At 39.0% G+C, this 20593-nt stretch overlaps 1 protein-coding gene across 1 annotated transcript in view; it reads left to right on the top strand.

Annotated features, from left to right (window-relative positions):
* Window positions 1-3783: 3783 nt before the first annotated feature.
* Window positions 3784-20593, top strand: part of LOC127569786 (cell surface glycoprotein CD200 receptor 5-like) — a 31780-nt gene continuing 14970 nt past the window's right edge. Inside the window, exons 1-2 of the mRNA XM_052014679.1 lie at window positions 3784-3917; window positions 14767-15087. Coding sequence (XP_051870639.1) covers window positions 3812-3917; window positions 14767-15087 — 427 coding nt within the window. The 5' untranslated portion in view covers window positions 3784-3811. The remainder of the gene's footprint in view (window positions 3918-14766; window positions 15088-20593) is intronic.

The raw sequence follows: 20593 nt of genomic DNA, 5'->3' as shown, positions 1-20593 counted from the left end.
AAGCCTCAAATGGCCATACCCGACTGCCAGCTCTGTCTGTACGACCTACCACCCCCCCACCCCCCCACTTCATGCAAAGTATTGCCTTTTCTCAAAGCCTTGGGGCTCACGCAGCACAGTAGTGAACCTATTATCAGCACACTATACAACAATACGATATGCCTTTTACAGTCCATAACAATTCCTAAGTCACTGTTTCTGTCAACCACCTATCCAATAAATGCAGCACCCTCTGCACAACTTCTTCAACCTGTGGGGACAAGGCACATGACTTTAACAATTCTCCAGTTTGATTGGTTAAGGACAATGCAGAATCTTAACTGGAAAACTTCAGAATCTTGCATGCCAAAGGAAGCACAGAAACAAAAAGAAAAGTGAAAAAGATAGATTGTGATTAAGACACTGCAAGAAAAAAATGGAACAAAATCTTTTTGAAAACGCCAACAATAATTAAATTCTAAAGGAATGTTAATGCAAATGTAATATTTCCAATACCAGAAAGGTTGTTTGGGATAATTAAGACCTATTATGCATTGAGAGAGTACTTACACTGGAATGTCCAAGGCTGATCTTTCCTGGCAATTTCAGTTCATGCATAGCAGGTATGTAAGACAATTTCACACTGTTCAATGTATTCCAATGCTAAGTCTCTCCTTTGGGGAGACATACAACTCAGACGACAGCAAGCAGATGTTTGTGTTTTTATCTGCATAATGCTAACACTGGTTACTGTTCTATTATTACTACCATGAAACTTGAACCCTGATAATTTTTCCAAAAATTCCAATTTAGTTAAACAGTTGTAAAGTATCAAGAAGTTTAAATGTAATCAACCATTCCAAGGCTTTTTATGAGAAGACGGAAAAGGCGTTAAAACCATCATTAAAGTTGAAGAGATAGGTTTTGAATCAACATTTTAAGGTCAGTGCAGATGAGACCATATTGCAAGAGATTACTAGAAGCAGGACCATGATAGCTGAAGTCCTAATTACAGCTGGTAAAGCAGACAGAGGGAGAATAAGAAGAGATTATGATTCAGAGAACTTGAGGGTACAAATGATGTAGAGCTGGAGAACTTTGTGACAAAAAGGAAAGAGGTATGTAAAAATATTTGTATCTGCATAAATCCATTATTGATAGTGGAGCAAAATAAGTCAAAGAGTATATTTGCTTATTATAAAAACATCATCACCTAATGTCTGCATAACGATCACCTGATAATTGCTCTTCTACCCGTGGGTCTGTTATGGATTACAGTATCTTTTTCCCCCCAAGATATCTGTGAGTTTTTATTCTGCATCAGACATATGTTGCTTTTACTGAATCCAAGCTATGACTTTGACATAACAATGAAAGAAATATCAGATGCTTCTGCCAAGTGATACAAAGCTTGCTAATGGAGTTAAATGCCATCAAATAGAGAGTCTACAAAACAACTAATATAGTTATAGCCCCATCTTTCATTGCCTTAATGATATTAGGTCTATTACTTGCAAAAAAGGTTTCTAGTAATATGTTGAGATATATCAGTTTACCAAAGGACATTTGTATTATTTGTTGTTCACAACAGACTCCAATTTTCTGGCAAGAATCTTACAGCTTAAAAAACAGCCTATTTCTAAGGTTACATCACTTTTTAAGTCAGCCAATTTACTATCAAAGATAATCCCAATAAAGCATTAATAATGGATACTAATTAGATATTAATTATCATGCTTTTTGGGCTATTACTTCAGTTCAGGTAGATTGTCCCAGTAGATTGTCCCTTTGATGTCCTGTACCTTATGTTAAGGTATCATTTTAAAGCTGAATTGGTTGTTTGGTCTCTCAAGCTTCTTTCATTCAATAAAATTGTAGCTGATCTAGCTCAAATCCAACTTTCCTGCATCATTATCCCATCATTTCCTTTATGTCAAAACAAAACAATCAATCTCATTCACGAATACCAACGGATTGATACTTCAGTGATTTGTGATGAGCTCAGGAACCAAAGTGAAAATCCTTTTTGCTGTATTCTGCACAGGGTAGAGACTGATCATTTGTAGAAAGAAAAAAGGGGAGTAGGATTAGAGGATGGAGGAAAGGAAAGGTAGGAGTAAATGGAGAGCGAGGCAGAGAGCATGGGATGAAACAGGGATGCTGGGAAATTGAATTGCTTGGTATTAATTTTCCTAAGTGGTTAACAGCCAGTTTAAACTGGAATAAATCTCGTTTGTGAAAAATTCCAGGTCAAGTCATGGAATTTCACTGGGTAAGTCACCCTTACGTGCCAATTCAATTTCCATCTCAGGAACAGATGAGATGAATTTATTTATCTGTTTGGTCGCAAGGGATTTTGATCCACATTGTCCCTAAGGTGCTCATCACAGGCGCTCATGGGAGAACATGATCATAATCCTGTGGCATTAACCTGAGAGACCTGCAGGTAAGTGAGAAACATACCATAATAGCAGATTCTAACATCCCACATTGTGAACTGAACAATCCCACTCCTGCACTTCCCAATCACCAGGCCGCCCTTAACTCCCTCTGCAAACTGCACCCTGTCGTGTTCCACCTCCATAGCTGGTGCATTCAACATCACCGACTAACCCCCACCCCAACATCTCTTCAAAATGTCCATTGACTATAGATTGTTATTCTTCTGCTGAGCTGTTATTAGAGTAATAAATTGTCTCAGTTGTTGACCATAGATATTTTTATGTCCCTGAGACTATTGGAAATCTGAGGGGCAAGTTTTTCCACACAAAAGGGGGTGTTTATATGGAAAAGGAAACAATAGAGGCAGATACAATTATAATATTTACAAAAACATTTAGACAGATACTTGAATAAGAAAGGGGTAGAGGGATATGAGCTGAACACCAACAAATGGGATTCGTGTAGATGGGCATCACAGTCAGCATGGATAAGTTGGGCCGAAGGGCCCTTTTCTGTATTGTATAACTCTATGAACCTATGATACGAATCTGACCCTGCATGTCAGTTGTCCAAAATTCTGATACCAGTAGAAGCAATCAGTTTGGGAATTGCTTCCAAATTCAGCTTGTGTTGCGAGCTTATGTTGAGGATCTTTAATAGCCATCAAAGGCTTTTCATGAGGACTGTGATGCCAAAACAGTCCTTCACAGAACCTGATCCTGAAAACAGATTACAAAATCTGCTTTAAAGATCACTGTGGAATTTACCTCTTCAACTAAAGTGTAATTTACCATTCTAACATCATTTTTGTTTGGTTAACTTTCATTTGTCCGGTTATTCCTTCATGAAGTGCATAGAGATGTTTTATTGTTCTTTAAAGGTCGTATATAAATTCAAGTAGTTGTTGAGGTGAGGCCTGCAAAAAGCAAGCAAGTTTTAGAGGTGAGTATGTGTGAATGTCCTGCTGGGAAGGAGCTCCCATGTGGCTGAGAGTCCACTACGATCTGTTGTTAATTTAATGTTATTGGCACTAAGACAGGATTGGTAATAAAACTTCTTTTTCAGTTTCAAATCCTTTGTGAAGGATTACATACAACTAGATTGGATTATTCTATTTCTGTAGAATATTATGAGATGTTATATAGATTGCATGCATAAAAGCAAAGATTAAAATTGCATCGTATTCAAATTTTGTCCATTAGCTGGTAAATCTAGTTGAATGAGGCTCAGTTGTTTGACGAACAGGAAATGCATATTATATCTTTCACAACTTCCTGTCACAAGAGCAAGTTATCTACATAAAATGAAAGTGCTTCTTTCAAATAGGCTGTATTCTGTTTGAATGTAGCCAACAGTACTAATGTAAAATCAAGAGAACTGTTGACAGAGAATGTGGCTGACAAGAGAATCAGTTAGTGCCAAAAAGAATAGCTTGAATGCTGCCTGTATACAAGCTGCTGTGATTGCGACTTTCTTCATAACTGCCTGTTCACTTGGTACAGTACTTATTTTTTCAAAAAATATTTTAACTTGGTCTGTTTTATAACTGCTTCCATTGAAACTCCAGAACACTGCTTACTTGCACAATTATTCCTTTTAAAAGTGGTCAATTTACAAAATTGTTTTTCAGGTAATATAATTCTTGTTGGTAAAAATAGCGACTTTAAGTGGCTGGATTCAGACCTTTGAAATCCTATCTTCAAACTTTTCACAATTTTGAAATTTCCTCATGAAATTATTGTACTTTAGGGGTTTAAAATATATTTTCTGTTTTACTCCATAGTTATAGCATCATATTTGTTCATTTGTTGAGTTGGCGCTTAAATTGGCTATTTTGGGTAACCACTTAAAAAAAGTTAATTGTATATGGCTTACTATCTCCAAGAAAGATCCGGCTCGAAAGCCTTTAAATATTTTCAGAAGTAATTATTCTCATCTTTGATAAAGTAAAATTTATTTTCTCAAGTATAATTTTCACCATAAACATTTTGTCAATCTACTCCCTCCTCGCATTCAAATGAGTTATGACTTTGATGTTAACCTGTTTCTCTTTGTTGCTGTTTGATATATTTATAAACGAAAATACATCAGAAAATGGCATCCAAGTTAGCATGGTACTTCCTGTTCAATTGGAGACATTATACACAATTATGAAGTCAGCCTAAAGCAGCCCTTTAAAATTTGTTAACGAAGGGGCCTGATGTCTTCATTATGTCCCTTTTTCTAAAAAAAACCTATTTGAAATATTCTGATGACTTAAGCTCCAACCATCTCACTTCAGATCTGCATCTAAGCCAGGCATTCAGGGGGACCACTGATAGGTCACCCATGATCGGAGAAGTTTGGGTTTCAAAAATTGTTCAAATTACCTCAACATAGAGCCAGAGACCTCTGCTTGTCCATGTTTGGCTTCCTCCTGGTCAAATCCAGTCCTCTCTCAATTCACAAAAGACGGGTTGGACCGCATCTGTGTGCAGTTCTGGTCGCCACACTTTTGGAGGAATGTGGTTGTGTTGGAGGAAGTGCAGAGGAGATTCAGCAGGATCTTGCCTGGATTGGAGGACTTCTGTCATGGCAAAGATTGGGTAAACTTGTTTTCCCTGGAGCAAAGGTGTATAAGTGATGACCTGATGGAAATATATCGTAATCTTTATATTTTTTGATTGTTTACTTGAACTTCAATTCCTTTTGAGGTAGATGGTCAGAGTCTTTCTCCCAGGATAGGGATATCAAAAACAAGTTGACGTACGTTTGGGGAAAGGGGAGGGGAAAGAGCTTTACAGGAGATCTGATGGGAAAGTTTTTTTTAAACACAGGGAGTGGTTGGTGTCTGTAACTCACTGTCAGAGATGGTGGTGGAATCAGATGCAATCACTAGAGACATTCAGAAAGGCGTAGAAGGATACAGACTTAATGCGGGCAAATGGGATGAGAGTAGATGGGCAAAAAGGTTGGCATGGACATGGTTGGCCGAAGGGTTGGTTTCTGTGTTGTACAACTCTTTGACTCTATGATTGCCCAAGAGTGATCACTGGCGTTGTAGGATTCGACCAGCATCTATGCTTCACTAATGAGGTCTTGGAAATATGTGGTCAGCAACTGCAGCTCCCAGGATTTTTAAAACTGAGGCTTGAGTCCCAAAATGGATTCTAAAGTCGGGACCCTAACCCCAAATTGTATCAAGGTATTATGGCGCACATTTCTACTGCTGGTAATATTTCACAGAGCCTCGTGAATGCAGAGTTTTGAGCTGCGAGATCTGTTCTGAGTCGATTTTGGTCAAATGTAATACCACACAACATTAATTGACCATCTCCACAAGGATCCCAGTCTGGCATCCATGTCCTTCAGCACCTGGCCAACTCGGTCTGTGGTGGTGTTACCAAACCATTCTTAGTGATGGGCATTGAAGTCCTGAAACTAGCACTTACTGTGCACTTACTACTTTCAGTTCTTCTTCCAAGTGTTGTTCAACATGGAGGAGAACTAATTATTCAGCTGACAAAGGATGGTCAGTAGTAATCAGGAGCAGGTTTCTTGCTGATGTTTGACCTGAGGTATCATGGTCTGGAGTCAATGTTGAGGACTCCCAGGTCTACTGTCCTGTGTACCACTGTGTTACCTCCTGTGGTGGTTCTGTTCATGGGAAGGGCCAGAACATACCCAGGAATTGTGCTGCAACAGTCTGGTGCATTGTCCGTTCGCTTTGACTCTGTGAGTACAAATATATCAGTCAGTTGAGCTGGGCAGGCTGAGACAGAGCCAATGTTTCAGATCAGCCTCCGGTCTTTTTCTATCTCCATCATTTTATTTCAGATTTCTAGTTTTTCAATTACATCAGGTTGTTGCTTAGCTAGTCTAAGGCATGATGCTCCCAATTTAGGCAGCAGGCCCAGATATTTGTGAGGAACACTAAGCTGATAGTTAATTTGCCCTGTCTGATTTTGGTGCCCATGTCAATGGTCTATTCAATATTTTTTGCTTAACATAGTAGTTATGATGCAGCTTGGTCATTTCACAATCAACCACATTATTGCTGGTCTGGTATCACAGACCAGACCAGGCAAGTCAATTAGTGACCAGGTGAATGTTTATGATAACCCATTAGTTCTGTGTTCATTATTAGTAAAAATAGTTGTTATGTTCTTTTAAATGTCAGATTACTAACTGAAAGTTAAGTGCTACAGTTGTCAAGGAAGGATTTGAGATCACAGCTCTGAAATGTTAAGCCAACCTCTGCTTTACCAGAAAAGTAATTTAACCACTGTCCCATCAAAACACCTGATGATTTGCATCCGTTTTATAATGCTGGGATGCCGTAAAGCATCTAAGAGCTTACTTAGAACAGTACAACACTGGACAGGCCATTTGGCCCATGATGTTGTGCTGGTTTTGATGACAATTTATACTAAATGTCCTCCTCCTGTGCATCATCCATATCACTGCATTCCCTTCATATTCCTGAGTCTACCTAAAAGTCTCTTAAACTCTGCCAAACTACCTGCTTCCACTACTACCCCAGATAACCCATTACAGGCACATTCCACAGTCTCCACATCAGTCCTATCATGGGGTGACCAGAACTGCACACAATACTCCAAGTGCGGTCTGACTAAAGTTTTATAATTGCTGTAGCATGACTTCCTTACTCTTCTACTCCCTACCAATGAAGGCAAGCACGCCATACACCTTCTTTCCCACCTTATCCACTTGCATAGTCACTTTCAGTGAACTATGGACCTGGATCCCAAGATCCCTCTGAACCTCAGTGCTATTAAGGGGACTACCATTAACTGTACACTTTCTCCTTTCATTTGACCTCAAAGTGCAACACCTCACACTTGCCCAGATTAAACTCCATCTGCCACTTCTCTGCCCATATCTGTAACTGATCTATATCCCACCATATTCTTTGATAGTCCTTTACACTGTCCACAACTCCACCAACCTTGGTGTCATCTGCAAACTTGCTAATCCCCACTTTCATCCAAATCATTGATATACATCACAAACAACAGAGGTCCCAGCACCGATCCCTGTGGAACACCACTGGTCACAGACCTCCGGCCAGAAGAACAGCCTTCCACCCCTATTCCTTGTCTTCTATGGGCAAGCCAGTTCCGAGTCCAAACTTGGATATATGCCATCAGGCCCTGGGGACTTATCCATTCTAATGCTTTTCAGAAGACCCAGCACTACCTCTTCCTTAAGCTCAAAATGTCCCAGCACATTAACATGCCCCACTCTGTTTTCACTATCCTCCGATTCCTTCTCCTTGGTAAATAACTATACTCATTTCGTATCTCACCCACTTGCTCCAGCTCCAAGCACAAATTCCCTTCTTTATCCTTGAGTGGACCTAACCTCTCCTTAGTTATCCTCTTTTCCTTAATATAAGTATAAAATGCCTTGGGATTCTCCTTGACCCTGCTCACCAAAGACATTTCATGGCCCCTTTTGGGCTCCCTAATTGCCTGCTTGGGCACTTTCCTGCTATCTTTATATTCCACAAGGGCCCAGTCTGATTTTAGCTTCCTAAACCTTATGTTTGCTTCCTTTTCTTCCTGACTAAATTTAGGACCTCACGGGTCATAAGATATAAGACATAGGAGCAGAATTAGGCCATTCGGCCCATCGAGTCTGCTCCACTTTTCGATCATGGCTGATTTATTTTTTCCTCCCAACCCCATTCTCCTGCCTTCTCCCATTACCTATGATGCCCTTACTGATTAAGAACCTATCAACCTCCAGTTTAAATATACTCAGTGACTTGGCCTCCACAGCCATCTGTGGCAATGAATTCCACAGATTCACGACCCTCTGGCTAAAGAAATTCCTCCTCATCTCTGTTCTAAAGGAACATCTTTCTATTCTGAGGCTGTGCCCTCTGGTCCTCAACTCTCCTACCACTTCCAAGGTTCCCTTACCTTTCATCCTTGTCCTTACTAGAACATTTTGATCCTGAACTCTGATCAGCCAATCTTTAAATAACTCCCACACGTCAGAAGGGGACTTATAAAATGGCAGCTGCTCCCAATCAATGTCCTTTAGCTCCTGTTTTATCCTGTCATAATTTGCCTTCCCCCAATTTAGTACTTTCTCGCAAGATCCCATTGTATCCTTACTCGTAACTATCTTAAAATATAATGAGTTGTGGTCACTATTCCCAAAATGTTCACCCTCTATCAGGTCTGTCACCTGTCCTGGCTCATTTCCCAAAACTAGGTCCAGTATGTTCTCTCCTCTAGCTGGACTCTCCACATACTGTTTCAAGAACCCATGTTGGATGCACTGAAGAAATCCCGCCCCATCTAAGCTTCTTGTATTAAGGAAGTTCCAATCAATACTGGGGGAGTAAAAGTCCCCCACGATGATTCTGCACCTTTCCATAATCTGCCTACATAACTGTTTCTCCACCCCTCGTTGGCTACTGGGGGGCCTACAGTATAATCCCATCAGCATAATTGCACCTATCCTATTTCTGAGCTCCACCCAAATTGCCTCTGTGGATGAGCCCTCCAGTATGACCCCACTGAATACTGCAGTGACATTCTCCCTTCTCAGTAGTGCAACCCTTCCACCTCTTTTAATCCCTATCGTGTCTAAAACAACAAAACCCAGGAACGTTGAGCCGCCAGTCCTGTCCCTCATGTAACCAGGTCTCTGTAATGGCAACAACATGGTAATTCCATGTCCTGATCCACGCTCTAAGTTCAACCTCCTTCCCCATAATACTCCTAGCACTGAAATAAACACATTTCAGCCCAGCAGTCCCACCATGTTTATTAAGTCACAACTGAAAAGACAGAAAAATAGCGTCAAATTTGTACAAAGTTTCCCCCAGTAATATTATTCCAATGGCCAAATAATCAGTTTTTTTAAAGTGATGTTGATTGAGGAATGAACATTGGCCAAAACAACAAGCAACACTCCTCTGTTCTGCTTTAAACAGTATCATGAAATCTACCTGACAGGTGGCACCTCTGACCGCAGCACCGCACTGGGAGGCTTGCCTTGAATGTTGTGCTCAAATCTTCAGAAGCAATTGAACCAAGAGTGAGACCACATAATTCAATGGGCCAGAATTTTACTCCTCCACTCACGACTGAAATACAGAATAAGTACTGCCTTTCCTTTTCCTGATCACCCACTGTTGACCACTGATAAGAAATGTCCTGTCCTGAGATAGTAATTGCCTGCATGTCATAATGTTGGCAGAACAAACCTCATCCACAAAATAGCGGAAAGAAACTTTGACAGCTGGCATTGACATACTTCCAGATTTGACCTGTGTGAAAGGACTTTAAAAGCTTCTAAAGCATTCTAAAGCAAACAATCAAAAATATAAAAATTTATACAAAAGATATTTAAACAATTAAAGACATTAAAGCAAACTCAAAAGTTCAACATTGTAAATTACCTTATAAATCTTTACTTCACAGCTGTTCTTGCCCATTCACATGAACATGATTGCTGTGTGTGTGCATGCGTGTGTGTGCATGCACAGCTGGAAAAGCCTGCCGAGCCACTTTACTAACACGTATAAAAATTACTCGTTGGGAAAATGCCAGGGGTAACCTTCATTGTGCAAGCTTAGCTCGATAGCAATCTCATCTAGAGACTGGAAGGTAGAGGAAGTGTATTAAAGTAGAGAAAAGAAACACTGCCAGGATATGTAGTTTCTAATTTAGAGGTCAGAATTGTATTATTATGGTATTACGGGCATTCAAGAAAATTACCAACAGTGCAAACTGTTTTACTAATTTGAATGTTCTTAAATAATGAAAAAAATAAATGAACTATATTGAATGTCTTGGAGTTTCAGTTACAAATGAGGTATACCCATAAAGTAGACGTGACACATCAGGCATGCTTCATTTTCTATTGATTGTTGGGAGCATTTACCAAATATAAAAATATTCCCAAGTTTTACCAGAATGCCCTACTGCATTTTGGTGTTTATGTCAGTGTATAATTTGGTTGTCTAGCTGAGCAATTAAAATAGCATCCAGATTTGCCAATGTATGCCATCTATGAAAGAGTATTAGAGCCCTATATTAAGCAACACTTTCAGGTCGTTTCTAAAATAAGCTTTCTAGTTTTCATTTTTATAGATCTTGAATATTATGGCGATAAAATTCTAAGATTAATTTTGTATTTACTGTGCCAGAAACATAAACTCATTTTGATAGGCCAGCACAAGATGTGTTTATTATCATAGTTTAGTGCCCCATTAAAAACTTCATTTTGGAAAAATGTGTTTATATCATTGTTAGCATGCAATAAAACAGAAGATGCGAGAACTACTTAGCATATCTCTGTACCTTTCTGCATTCACTATCTAAGATACTGGAGAATAACTGGTAATTTAAGCTATCAATGTTACTTTATTTATAAGAGAACTTGTATTGTGCAAAGCAACATTTCTTACAATGGCTTCTTCTAAAGGAACAGACAGACTCCGAAAGCTGCAACGCTGAGACGTTGTATCAACAGAGGACAGTGAGTCACATGCTGCTCTTCTGAAAATGGAACCAACCAACATTACACACGTGACTGTCTTCCATTTTAGAATGACAAAAAAAACTTTGTGCTTTGCTTAAGCATAAGGTGTTCCAGAATCTTGAGTCAATGGACAGTTCTTCCCAACATGGTCTGAACTGGTTGCACTTCTGCAATGGCACGTTGTTGAGCCTTGTCAGTCTCATTTGCCAGGTTAGAGGTGCATCTTCCATATCTGCTTTCATTAAGCAAGCTCTTTGCTGGCCTTCCAGAGATGGTGCCCACACTTCTGAGATGAGTCGCCCTATTGCATTATGACCTCGTATGACCTGGGGTGTGACACAAGTTATGTCATCACTGCCTTATGTCGTGAGGCTTCATCCTCACTGTATCTCCATCTCTTCACAGTGACAGGCCTTTGGCACCTGCACTAGAGTGGTGTGACTGTAGAAAAAATTTTCAGTCTACAGCACATGCACTTTTTTCCCACAAAACTTGCAGCTAAGCAACTTGCCAGTGTTTTCCTTTTTGCCCTATGCTTCAATGCATGTACTACCTACTTTTGAACACCTGATATTTCCAGCTTGGCTTAGATATCTCCAAGACTTTGTATGTCTGCAAATACTTTTCCAGAGTTAATTCTGTTTCTTGTATAGCCATTCCCTTAGGCTACATCCCAGATTACACAAAATATCCAAACTCTGAGGGGAGTTTGATCAGAGAAATTGTATTATCCACTAACAATTTTAGCTCTGGAAGTATCACAGGATTCTCTCTCTTCCTGGTTGCATGTAAGGAACCAATAAAGGTGAACTATTTCACTTCTTGTTGGATTGCACTGTGACAGTAATTCATCTAATGCATTTTCCATGGTCTCATTTGAGGACTTTATAGTTTGGCACAACTGTCTCGTTTGGAACCAATGAGACACAATAACATCTTAATTTCATCTGTGCTGGTTAGTACATCATAACCAATTAAATATAGTGCAGGAACTTTTCCTTCCACAATTTCCATTCTGCGAGTTTACTTGCCAAGAAATCAAGTCCCTTTAATTTGTTCAATGTGTATTCTTTCAGTTGAATCTTACAGCTTCATTTGGTAAGGATCAGCTCGGCATTCAATATTCTAATTCAGGCAGAGTATCCAGGGTATAATTTCATGAACCAGCATTTCTGATACCACGTCTCAGTATGCCTTCTATTTCTAAGGTACTGGAAGATGGCCGGCAATTTAAATGAATAAACAGAGTTATTTTCTTTTATAAAATTGCTTACAATTTACAAAGCAGTAATTCGTACAGTTGCTTCCTTGGCAGAGATGGATATCCTCGGGAATTTTCTGTGTTGAAACACTTCAGCAGGGTACTGAGAGCAATTGGTCACATGTTACATTTCTTAACATATCTTCATAGCGGCCAGGTGGCAACTGTGGAAGGTGAAACAAAGGACTGGACGTTCACTCCTACATGATAGAGAATGGACTTTTCTCAGAGTGAAATGCAATCATGGCCGTTTCCGGATTGTTTCGTTTTACTTTAGAAGTTTAACCATACATTCTCCCGCATGGGCCATACTACACATCTGACATTTCCTGTCAGACATGCCACAGATATATCATTTCCCTGTTGGCACAACTTTTAAGAGTTGCTGGCAAAAAATTATCAATATTGTCTCAGGCCTGCTCAATAGCAGGTGCTCAAAGTATAAGTATGCTTTGATCTTCCTCTCTGGACTGGAACCCCACTGAAGCAGAGTCATTACTTACCATCTAGCCTTTCGACACCCCCCACCCCACTGACACCATCTCTCCCCACCCAATGTTCAGCCGGGGCTGCAGCTCAAGATCATTGATTCCCCCAAACTTCTAAATCCTCTGATTCCCTGAATCCCCAGGTTCACGGCTTCCCTATCACTGCTCTCTGACTCTCCAACTCTCCAAGCCCCTTTCCTTGCTTCAGCTCGACCGCCTCACCTGAAAACCAATCCCCTGAAAACAATGGATGACAATTTGTGCAAATTACATGTTATGGTCCATGTCATTTTCTAAGTCATAATTTCTTTCTACACTGTATGTCCCTACTTGTTTCTCTCTCTCTGTGGATGTTGCCTGACCCTCGGTGCATTTCTAGCATTTTCTCTTTTAGTTTCAGATTATCAGCATCTGCGGCTTTATTTGCTGCCTTTTTAAAATTATTGTTAATGTGCAACCCAGGTAGCACTCAAACATGAAACAGAAATAGATTCTAAAGTTGAAAATTAATGAATTTAAAACTTAAAGCTGTGTATCTTTGAATCTGGAAACGGATTTGTCTTTAATGGAGCAACATCATGTGTGTATAATCTTGGCCTTTAATGAGCCTTGGGTGTGGAGATGCAGTTAGACCACAGATAAGATGTTGTTGCTATACTGATTGACAACATGCTTCCTCTTTAAAAAGTAGTTTAAGTGAAATCTTGGCAAAAGAATGCAATTTACAGATGGTTTGGTTTAGTTTCTTTTAATTGACACAGAAATTATTGTGAGATAAAAGATGTAATCACGCTCCAGTGTGGTGCAACATTTCATGCCTCATGCTATCATTGCACCTGGAACTATTTTTCTGTTTCCAAAAACAAAGACAAAGTTTAGAACAGAACTTCTGCAGTTTACACTATCACCAATTATGCCTCATACAAAAAGCCTTCAGCTATCCATATGAATTTTTTGCTTGCATTTTTGAGAACAATGGACATTTTGAGAACCATTCAAGCTGCTTCCAATGATACATCATGAAAAAACAAATGTCTCAAACAACAAGAATACAACAGCAAAACAACAAACTACTGGAGGAACTCAGTGGGTCAGGCAGTATTTGTGGAGGCAAAGGGATAGTCAATGTATCGAGTCAAGACTCTGCATCAGTATTTTCTCCAACCACAGTCTTTTGTATCCCCACAAGAATACAGCAGGATTTTATGGGCATACTATTTATCAAACAAGTGATTTGAACATAATTCTTCCAAATGTTTGTGTAACCTCATTGAGTCTATTTGTAAGCAACAAATTGCTTTCTCAACAGAACTACTTATTTTCAAAAAACTAATATTATTTGAACAATTTAATTTTGAACAATTAGCAATGTTGTGACTGGTTTAACAAATATCAATTAGGTTGAGACATCTCAGTTTCTTTGTTACGTAAAATAATAGGCGTAACTCTCAGAAGAAAAGTGATTCTAATTAAACTTTGAAGGAAGCAGTTATGATTATAAACATTTGCTAAATCCATGAGTTCCCATAATTTAGAAGATTATGAGTAAAATAATGGATGCTACTGCCTTCAAAAGATTATTGACAATGAAGTGAATACTGGGTTGATATACTAAGTGATTTTTTTTATATTGCAAAAGTTTAGAAAGGAGTTTAGGAGATAGATTAGTTTGAAATTATCTCTCTTCACTTACATGTATCGATGTGACTCTGCACCTGCTATTCTCTGTTTACTACAGCCTTTTTTGGGACAAACTGTCCACAATTCACATTTTTTGATATGAAATAATTTATCATCTTCTGTATCAGTAACAATTTGAAAAATAAGTTGCTTTTATAAATAGCATCTAAATAATCTTCTGTTATATTAAATTTGTTGAATACATTATTGAAGATAAAACAATCATATTTTGAATTATAATAATAATAATAATAAATAAAAATTATTGGTATAATAAAGCCCAGTTTTAACAGGAACATTATGTTTGCTGTTGTCAATAACTAAAGTTCACTTGTCTCTGTTGCAACTTAATTTGTTACTTGCAAGTATTACATACTTTACATGCAAAACTTTTGCATTATTTTTTTACAGAAAATAGAGTTCATGCTGCACGTATAACCACTGTCTTGGGAGATAAGATCACTTTAAACTGCTCTACTAATCAGCTGTCTGAAGAAATTACAATGGTCAAATGGAGTCGATCAATAGGAACAGTATCCAAAGACATCATAGCCTACAGTGCCATTCACAGACTGCATAACTTCCTCAAAGATGACAGACTATCACTTTCATCTTCTGATGGAACAGGTCTCCAGATACAGCCAGTAAACCTTACCGATGAAGGAAATTACACATGTGAAATTTCAGCTGCTGGGGGAGTTTTTCGAGACCATATTTCCTTGTTCATAATAGGTAAGATTACCAGCACAAATTCCCCATACAACTCTTGCGAGTGTGTTTTGCATCAAGTTAAATAAAAATTGTAAGTACATTTGCACAGGAAGTATATTACTCATATATTGAAGGATATCACTGAGGTTATTTAGCACAATAATTGTAAAACCGATGTTTTTATAAGCACTGCATATCTGACGAATATTCCAAGCCACAGTTTTTGGTCTGCAGTGCTAAAAGTATTCAACAATTTTATTAATATAATGGCTAGTACCTGATGTAATAAGGTATATTGTGTCCGTGCTCCTCTTCGTAATAAGATGATGAAGTAAAAATACAAATGTGTTGCATGTCTGTGGAAAAATGGAACTGCTAAAGAGGCTTGATCCATTCAGGTGGGCCTTTGTTAGCTAAGCACATTGCTGCTATTTCCCCTTTCATTGACAATAATCATTTCTGCAAATTTTGTTCATTTTGAGCAAAATAAATTATTGATACCTTGTGCTTTTCTGATACTAGCTTAAGCTGTTTTGTGTCTGTGGTGTGTGATTATTATTAAAGTAGTAAGTATTCATTAGTGTTCATCTATGGATTTTACTGAGCAGAAAGATTTGAAGAATAGGTACCTCGCTGTTGAGTCTGTTTTGATGCAGGGTTTCAAGCTGAAACATCGACATTTCCTTTCCTCCCACAAATGCTGCTTGACCGTTGAGTTCCTCCAGCAGATTGTTTGTTGCTGCCCTTCAAGTGTTCAGTTCTTTCGCAAACCGATAAAAACATAGGAAAAAAGGATCAGGAGTAAGCCATTCTGCCTTCGATCTTGTTATACTATTCAACACAATCATGGCTGATCTTTTATCTCAATAACAAATTCCCACTCTCTTTTCATATCCCTTTATGTATTTGTGTCTAAAAATCTATCTACCCTTCTTAAATATTTTCAGCAACTTGGCCTCCACAACCTTTTGTGTTAGAGATTCCATAGGGTCATCATACCCTGAACGAAGAAATTTCTACTCATCTCAGTCTTAAATAACTTACCCTGTGTCCTGAGAATATATCCCTGGTTTTCCAGCTCCTCAAAAGAGGAGACACCCTTCCTGCATATGCAAACTGTAAAGCTGTGGGAGAATGGAGACATAAGAGACTGCAAGTGCTGGGATCTAAAGCAACACACAAAAAGATGGAGGAACTCAGCAGGTCAGGCAGCACCTATGGAGGGAAATGGACAGTCGACATTTCGGATCGAGACCAGATGTGGTACCCTTATTTGGAAGAGGCTGCAGGGATAATCTGGAGAACTATGGGCCTGTGAACCTTACATCAGTGGCAGGAAAGTTATTGGAAGGATTCTGGGGACAGCATTTATTTACATTTGGAAAGGCAAGGATTGATTAGGGATAGTCGGCATAGCTTTGTGCATGGGAAATCATGTCTCACAAATCTGGTTGAGTTTATTTGAAGAGATGATTTAGAGGATTGACAAGAGCAGGGAGGTAGACACCTACATGGATATTAGCAAGGCCTTTGACACGGTCCTGCATGATAGGCTAGTCCAGAAGGTTAGCACACATAGGATCCAGGGTGAACTAACAAATTGGATACAAAATTGGCTTGGTGGTAAGAAGCAGAGGATGATAGTGAAAGGTTGTTTTTAAAGACTGAAGGCCTGTGACCAGTGGTGTGCCCAGGGATCGGTGCTGGGCCTTTTGTTATTTGTCATATATATTAATGATTTCAACGAGAAAGTAGGTGACATGATTACTAAGTTTGCAGATGACACCAAAATTGGTGGTAGTGGACAGTGAAGAGGTTTGTCTAAAGTTACAATGAGATATACATCAACTGGGAAAGTGGGCAAGGGAATTTTGGGAAGTTAAACCTGGGCAGGGTCCCAGGGAGTGTTATTGAGTAGAGAGACCATGGGGTACAATTACATAGTTACTTGAAAGTTAAACAGAGGTAGACAGGATGATGAGGAAGGCATATGGTGTGCTTGCATTCATTGGCTGAGGTATTGAGTATAAGAGTTGGGTTTTCTTGTTACACTGGCACAAAATATTGGTTTGGCCACACTTGGAGTATTGTGTGTAGTTCTGGTCATCACATTATAGGAAGAATGAGCGAAGTGAGATAGGGTACAGAAAAGATTCACAGCATGTTACCTGAATTGGAGGGCTTGAGTCATAAGGAGATTTTGGATAGGCTGGGTCTGTTCTGCCTGGGTCAATGGAGGATGAGAGGTGATATGATAGAGATATGTAAAATTATGAGAGCAAATATAGGGTAGATAGCCAGTGTCTGTTTCCCATGGGAGGGCTGTCTAAAACAAGATGGCATAGGTTTAAGGTGAGAGGGAGAAGATTTAAAGGGGATCTGAGGGGCAGGTTTATCCACACAGAGGTTGGTGGGTATATGGAAGGAGCTGTCAGAGGTGGTGGTGGAGGTAGGAACAGTAACATTGTTTTTAGCATCTCCCTACTGCCCAATGCAAAGTTCTACAGCAAGAAAATAAAATAGACATATTTAGGAATGATTGCAAGAGAAGAAGGGATTGACTTTGGACCCACAGTTGCAATATGTGTTACGTGCCTGACTTCAGGCTCAGCATTAGCTGGACTACAATATGACGACACAAAGAGCGAAGTTGTAGCTCTCGTGTTCAGTCACAACTTCTCTATCTAAGGCAATGTGAAAGTCTGCAGTTAGGACTTCTTACAGACATACAGCACAGAAACAGACTCTTCCAGCCCACCCCTGACTATCTATCCTATTTATGCTTCTCATCATTTTATAATCCTCTATAAGGTCATCCCTCGGCCTCCTACATTCCCGTGAGAATAAACCCTGCCTATCCAATCTCATAAGCAGGAGAACTACAGCCCTCTGTTCCAGGCAATAGCCTGGTGAATTCTGCACTCTCTCTATTGCTGTCATGTCCTTCCTGTAGGGTGGAAATCACTTCTGTTATTTCAACTCTGATTTCCTTCAATATTCTGAGATATATGCCTCTAGGGCCCAATGCTTCAGGTTCAGTGTTAGCTCTTTATTGAAAGCTATCATTGTTACTTATTTCACATTCTCCTCTTATTCCTTCATTACCATCCCTGCATTCTACATTTGCACAATTACATCTTGCTTCAAAAGAACAAGTTGTCAGCTCTGTTGTCTCTGTTGACAGCTCAGTTGTCATCCCTGATTTTCCTACTTTTCTTTGTTTATTCTTTACTTTTGTGTTTAAAAATGTCTTTACGTTTCTTTTCAAGTCTTTCAAAGCTGTTTTGCTTCCTGTCCATTCTATCTGATTTCAATCTATAATATCAGCCTTAGTATTGCCGTGTGTCTCTTTTTAAACCTTATTGTTATTATTGTTGTTGCTTTTAAATTTTAGATTTTCAGCTCATCCAAAAAGTATCTCTAGCAACATAACCACATGTTATCAGATTGTACTCCATTCACAGCTTATATTCAGCTGAGCAATGTTTCTCTATGGTTTATGTGGCCTGGTCTCCTCATCTCCATTTTGTGAGACCCAGTTTTTGTTGAGCTTTGGGTCTGGTACCCAAATCTGTGCAGACCATTCTGCACACAAAGTAAGACTGAAATAAGCATCCACCCTCATGTACAAAGCTGGCCTAACTTTCAAGAATCACTATCATACCTTATTAAGACCCTTTAGCTACACATTTTCACTGATTTATCTTAATATCTCTTTGTCTACTTGATTTCTTTGATTTCAATCCATTCAGTAACTTCAATCCAGTGTTTTCACCTTCCTGTAAACCATTCAGTGCCAAGATGGAATCATTGATTGAAACCATCCCCATTCCTTTTTCCCCCATCTTTGTCCTTCATTAATATTTTTGTAAGCAGATGTATCCAGATTTCACTCTTGCTTTGACTAAACTTTATGATAATGCTTTAAAGCTCCTTGGAACTTTCCTTCACATTACAGATGCTAAAAGAATCCAAAATGTTTATTATATTCCAAACTCCTACCCCCACCCCTACTTCACCCATTCCCAGGGCAATTCACACCTTTTCTTTGATTTATATAGGTTATGTAGTCACTGGCAGCATTTACGTTTATTGTTCATTCCCATTGACCTTGAATGGGTGGTGGTGAGTTGTTTCCTTAACCGATGCATTCTTTCCATTGAAAGTACTCCCAGTGTCATTAGGTTGGATGTTTTAAGATTGTAACCTAATGAAGATGAGAAACTGATGATATACATCTCAGTAAAGAAGGTGGATGATCTGGAGGGAAATCTGGAGGTAGTGGTGTTATTATGCAGTTGCTGTCCTCGGGCTTCTTGGTTTATAGTGCAGGAGCAGGTGCTTAAGGTGCAGGATGTGGTGTAAATTCACATGGCTGTTTCATCCTGTTTAGCGTCAAACATCAGAGTTTTGCTGGATTTTCACTCCTTCAAACTAGAGGGGAGTATTGTATTACACTGTTGAATTGATGATGATTGATATGGATGTTGGAGAAACTAAGAGAACTGGAACTTTAGCCACTTGTAATGGGAACCCAGCCATGGCCTGCTCTAGTAGCCATTGCCTTTTTGTTAAGTTTCTGGGCAATGTTGACCCCCATTATATTGGGGGACCCGATGATGGTAATGCTGTTGAATACCAAGAGGAGGTCATTAGGCTGTCTCTTGTGAAAGATGGTTGCTATTTGCTATTTATCTAGGCCAGGTCAAACATTTTTCAGATCTTGTCAGTGGACTCATACCTCCCTCAAAGTTAAATGTTTGTGATTGATTAAAAATCAAATATCTGAGTTCCAAAACTGCTGCAGAAGTTTGACAGAGCAATATTGTGGCCTTGTGGCTCTCAAACAATTTTATTCATTGTATATTTCCTAACATAAAATTCAAATCTCCTCCTTCCTGTTTTGTCACTTTATTTTGTTTTTTTGCTGAATCCTTTTGGTCTGTTTTGTTCTTACATTTTCATTTTAGCATCTATATTAACGTATTTTCTGTTATCCTTAAACTACTAACTAACATTTTTGTGCTAAGAAGAAGATATGGTAAGTACTCAGATTTCTGCTTGGATGTAAAGTTTCACTGGGAGGCAGTTGGGGTTGAGCAATGCAGAAAAGAAAATTTTGTGTAGCCAATCACTTTCTCCATATAGAACATGGCAGATTGCCCGCTCTTTAATTTCAATAAAAAGACAAGCAAATGTTATGTTACCACTGTGCAACACTGCCTGTCAAATTTTAATGACATTTTTTCCACTGAAAGTTTAACAACCTGGCAGTACAAATGAAAATTTTCTCCATGCTTAATAATGTGAGAACAACATATGGGAAATATATGCACTAAAAAGAAAATACTGGCAACATGCATAAAAATGCAGAGACAAAGTGCAAGTGTGCCAAAATCTGATCAGAAAATGTTCTGGCCCAAATCTTTTTAAAGAATTGTGATGTTGGCACCTCAGTTGTAGACAGTTCTTTAGAGAGTAGTGAATGTGTTTGGTTTTAATGTCACACGGTATAATTAGGAACATT

This window comes from Pristis pectinata, chromosome 4 (genome assembly GCF_009764475.1).
Source record: "Pristis pectinata isolate sPriPec2 chromosome 4, sPriPec2.1.pri, whole genome shotgun sequence".
NCBI lineage: Eukaryota > Metazoa > Chordata > Chondrichthyes > Rhinopristiformes > Pristidae > Pristis > Pristis pectinata.
Note: the sequence above shows the minus strand (reverse complement) of the source record. Positions and strands in the feature narration are given on the sequence as shown.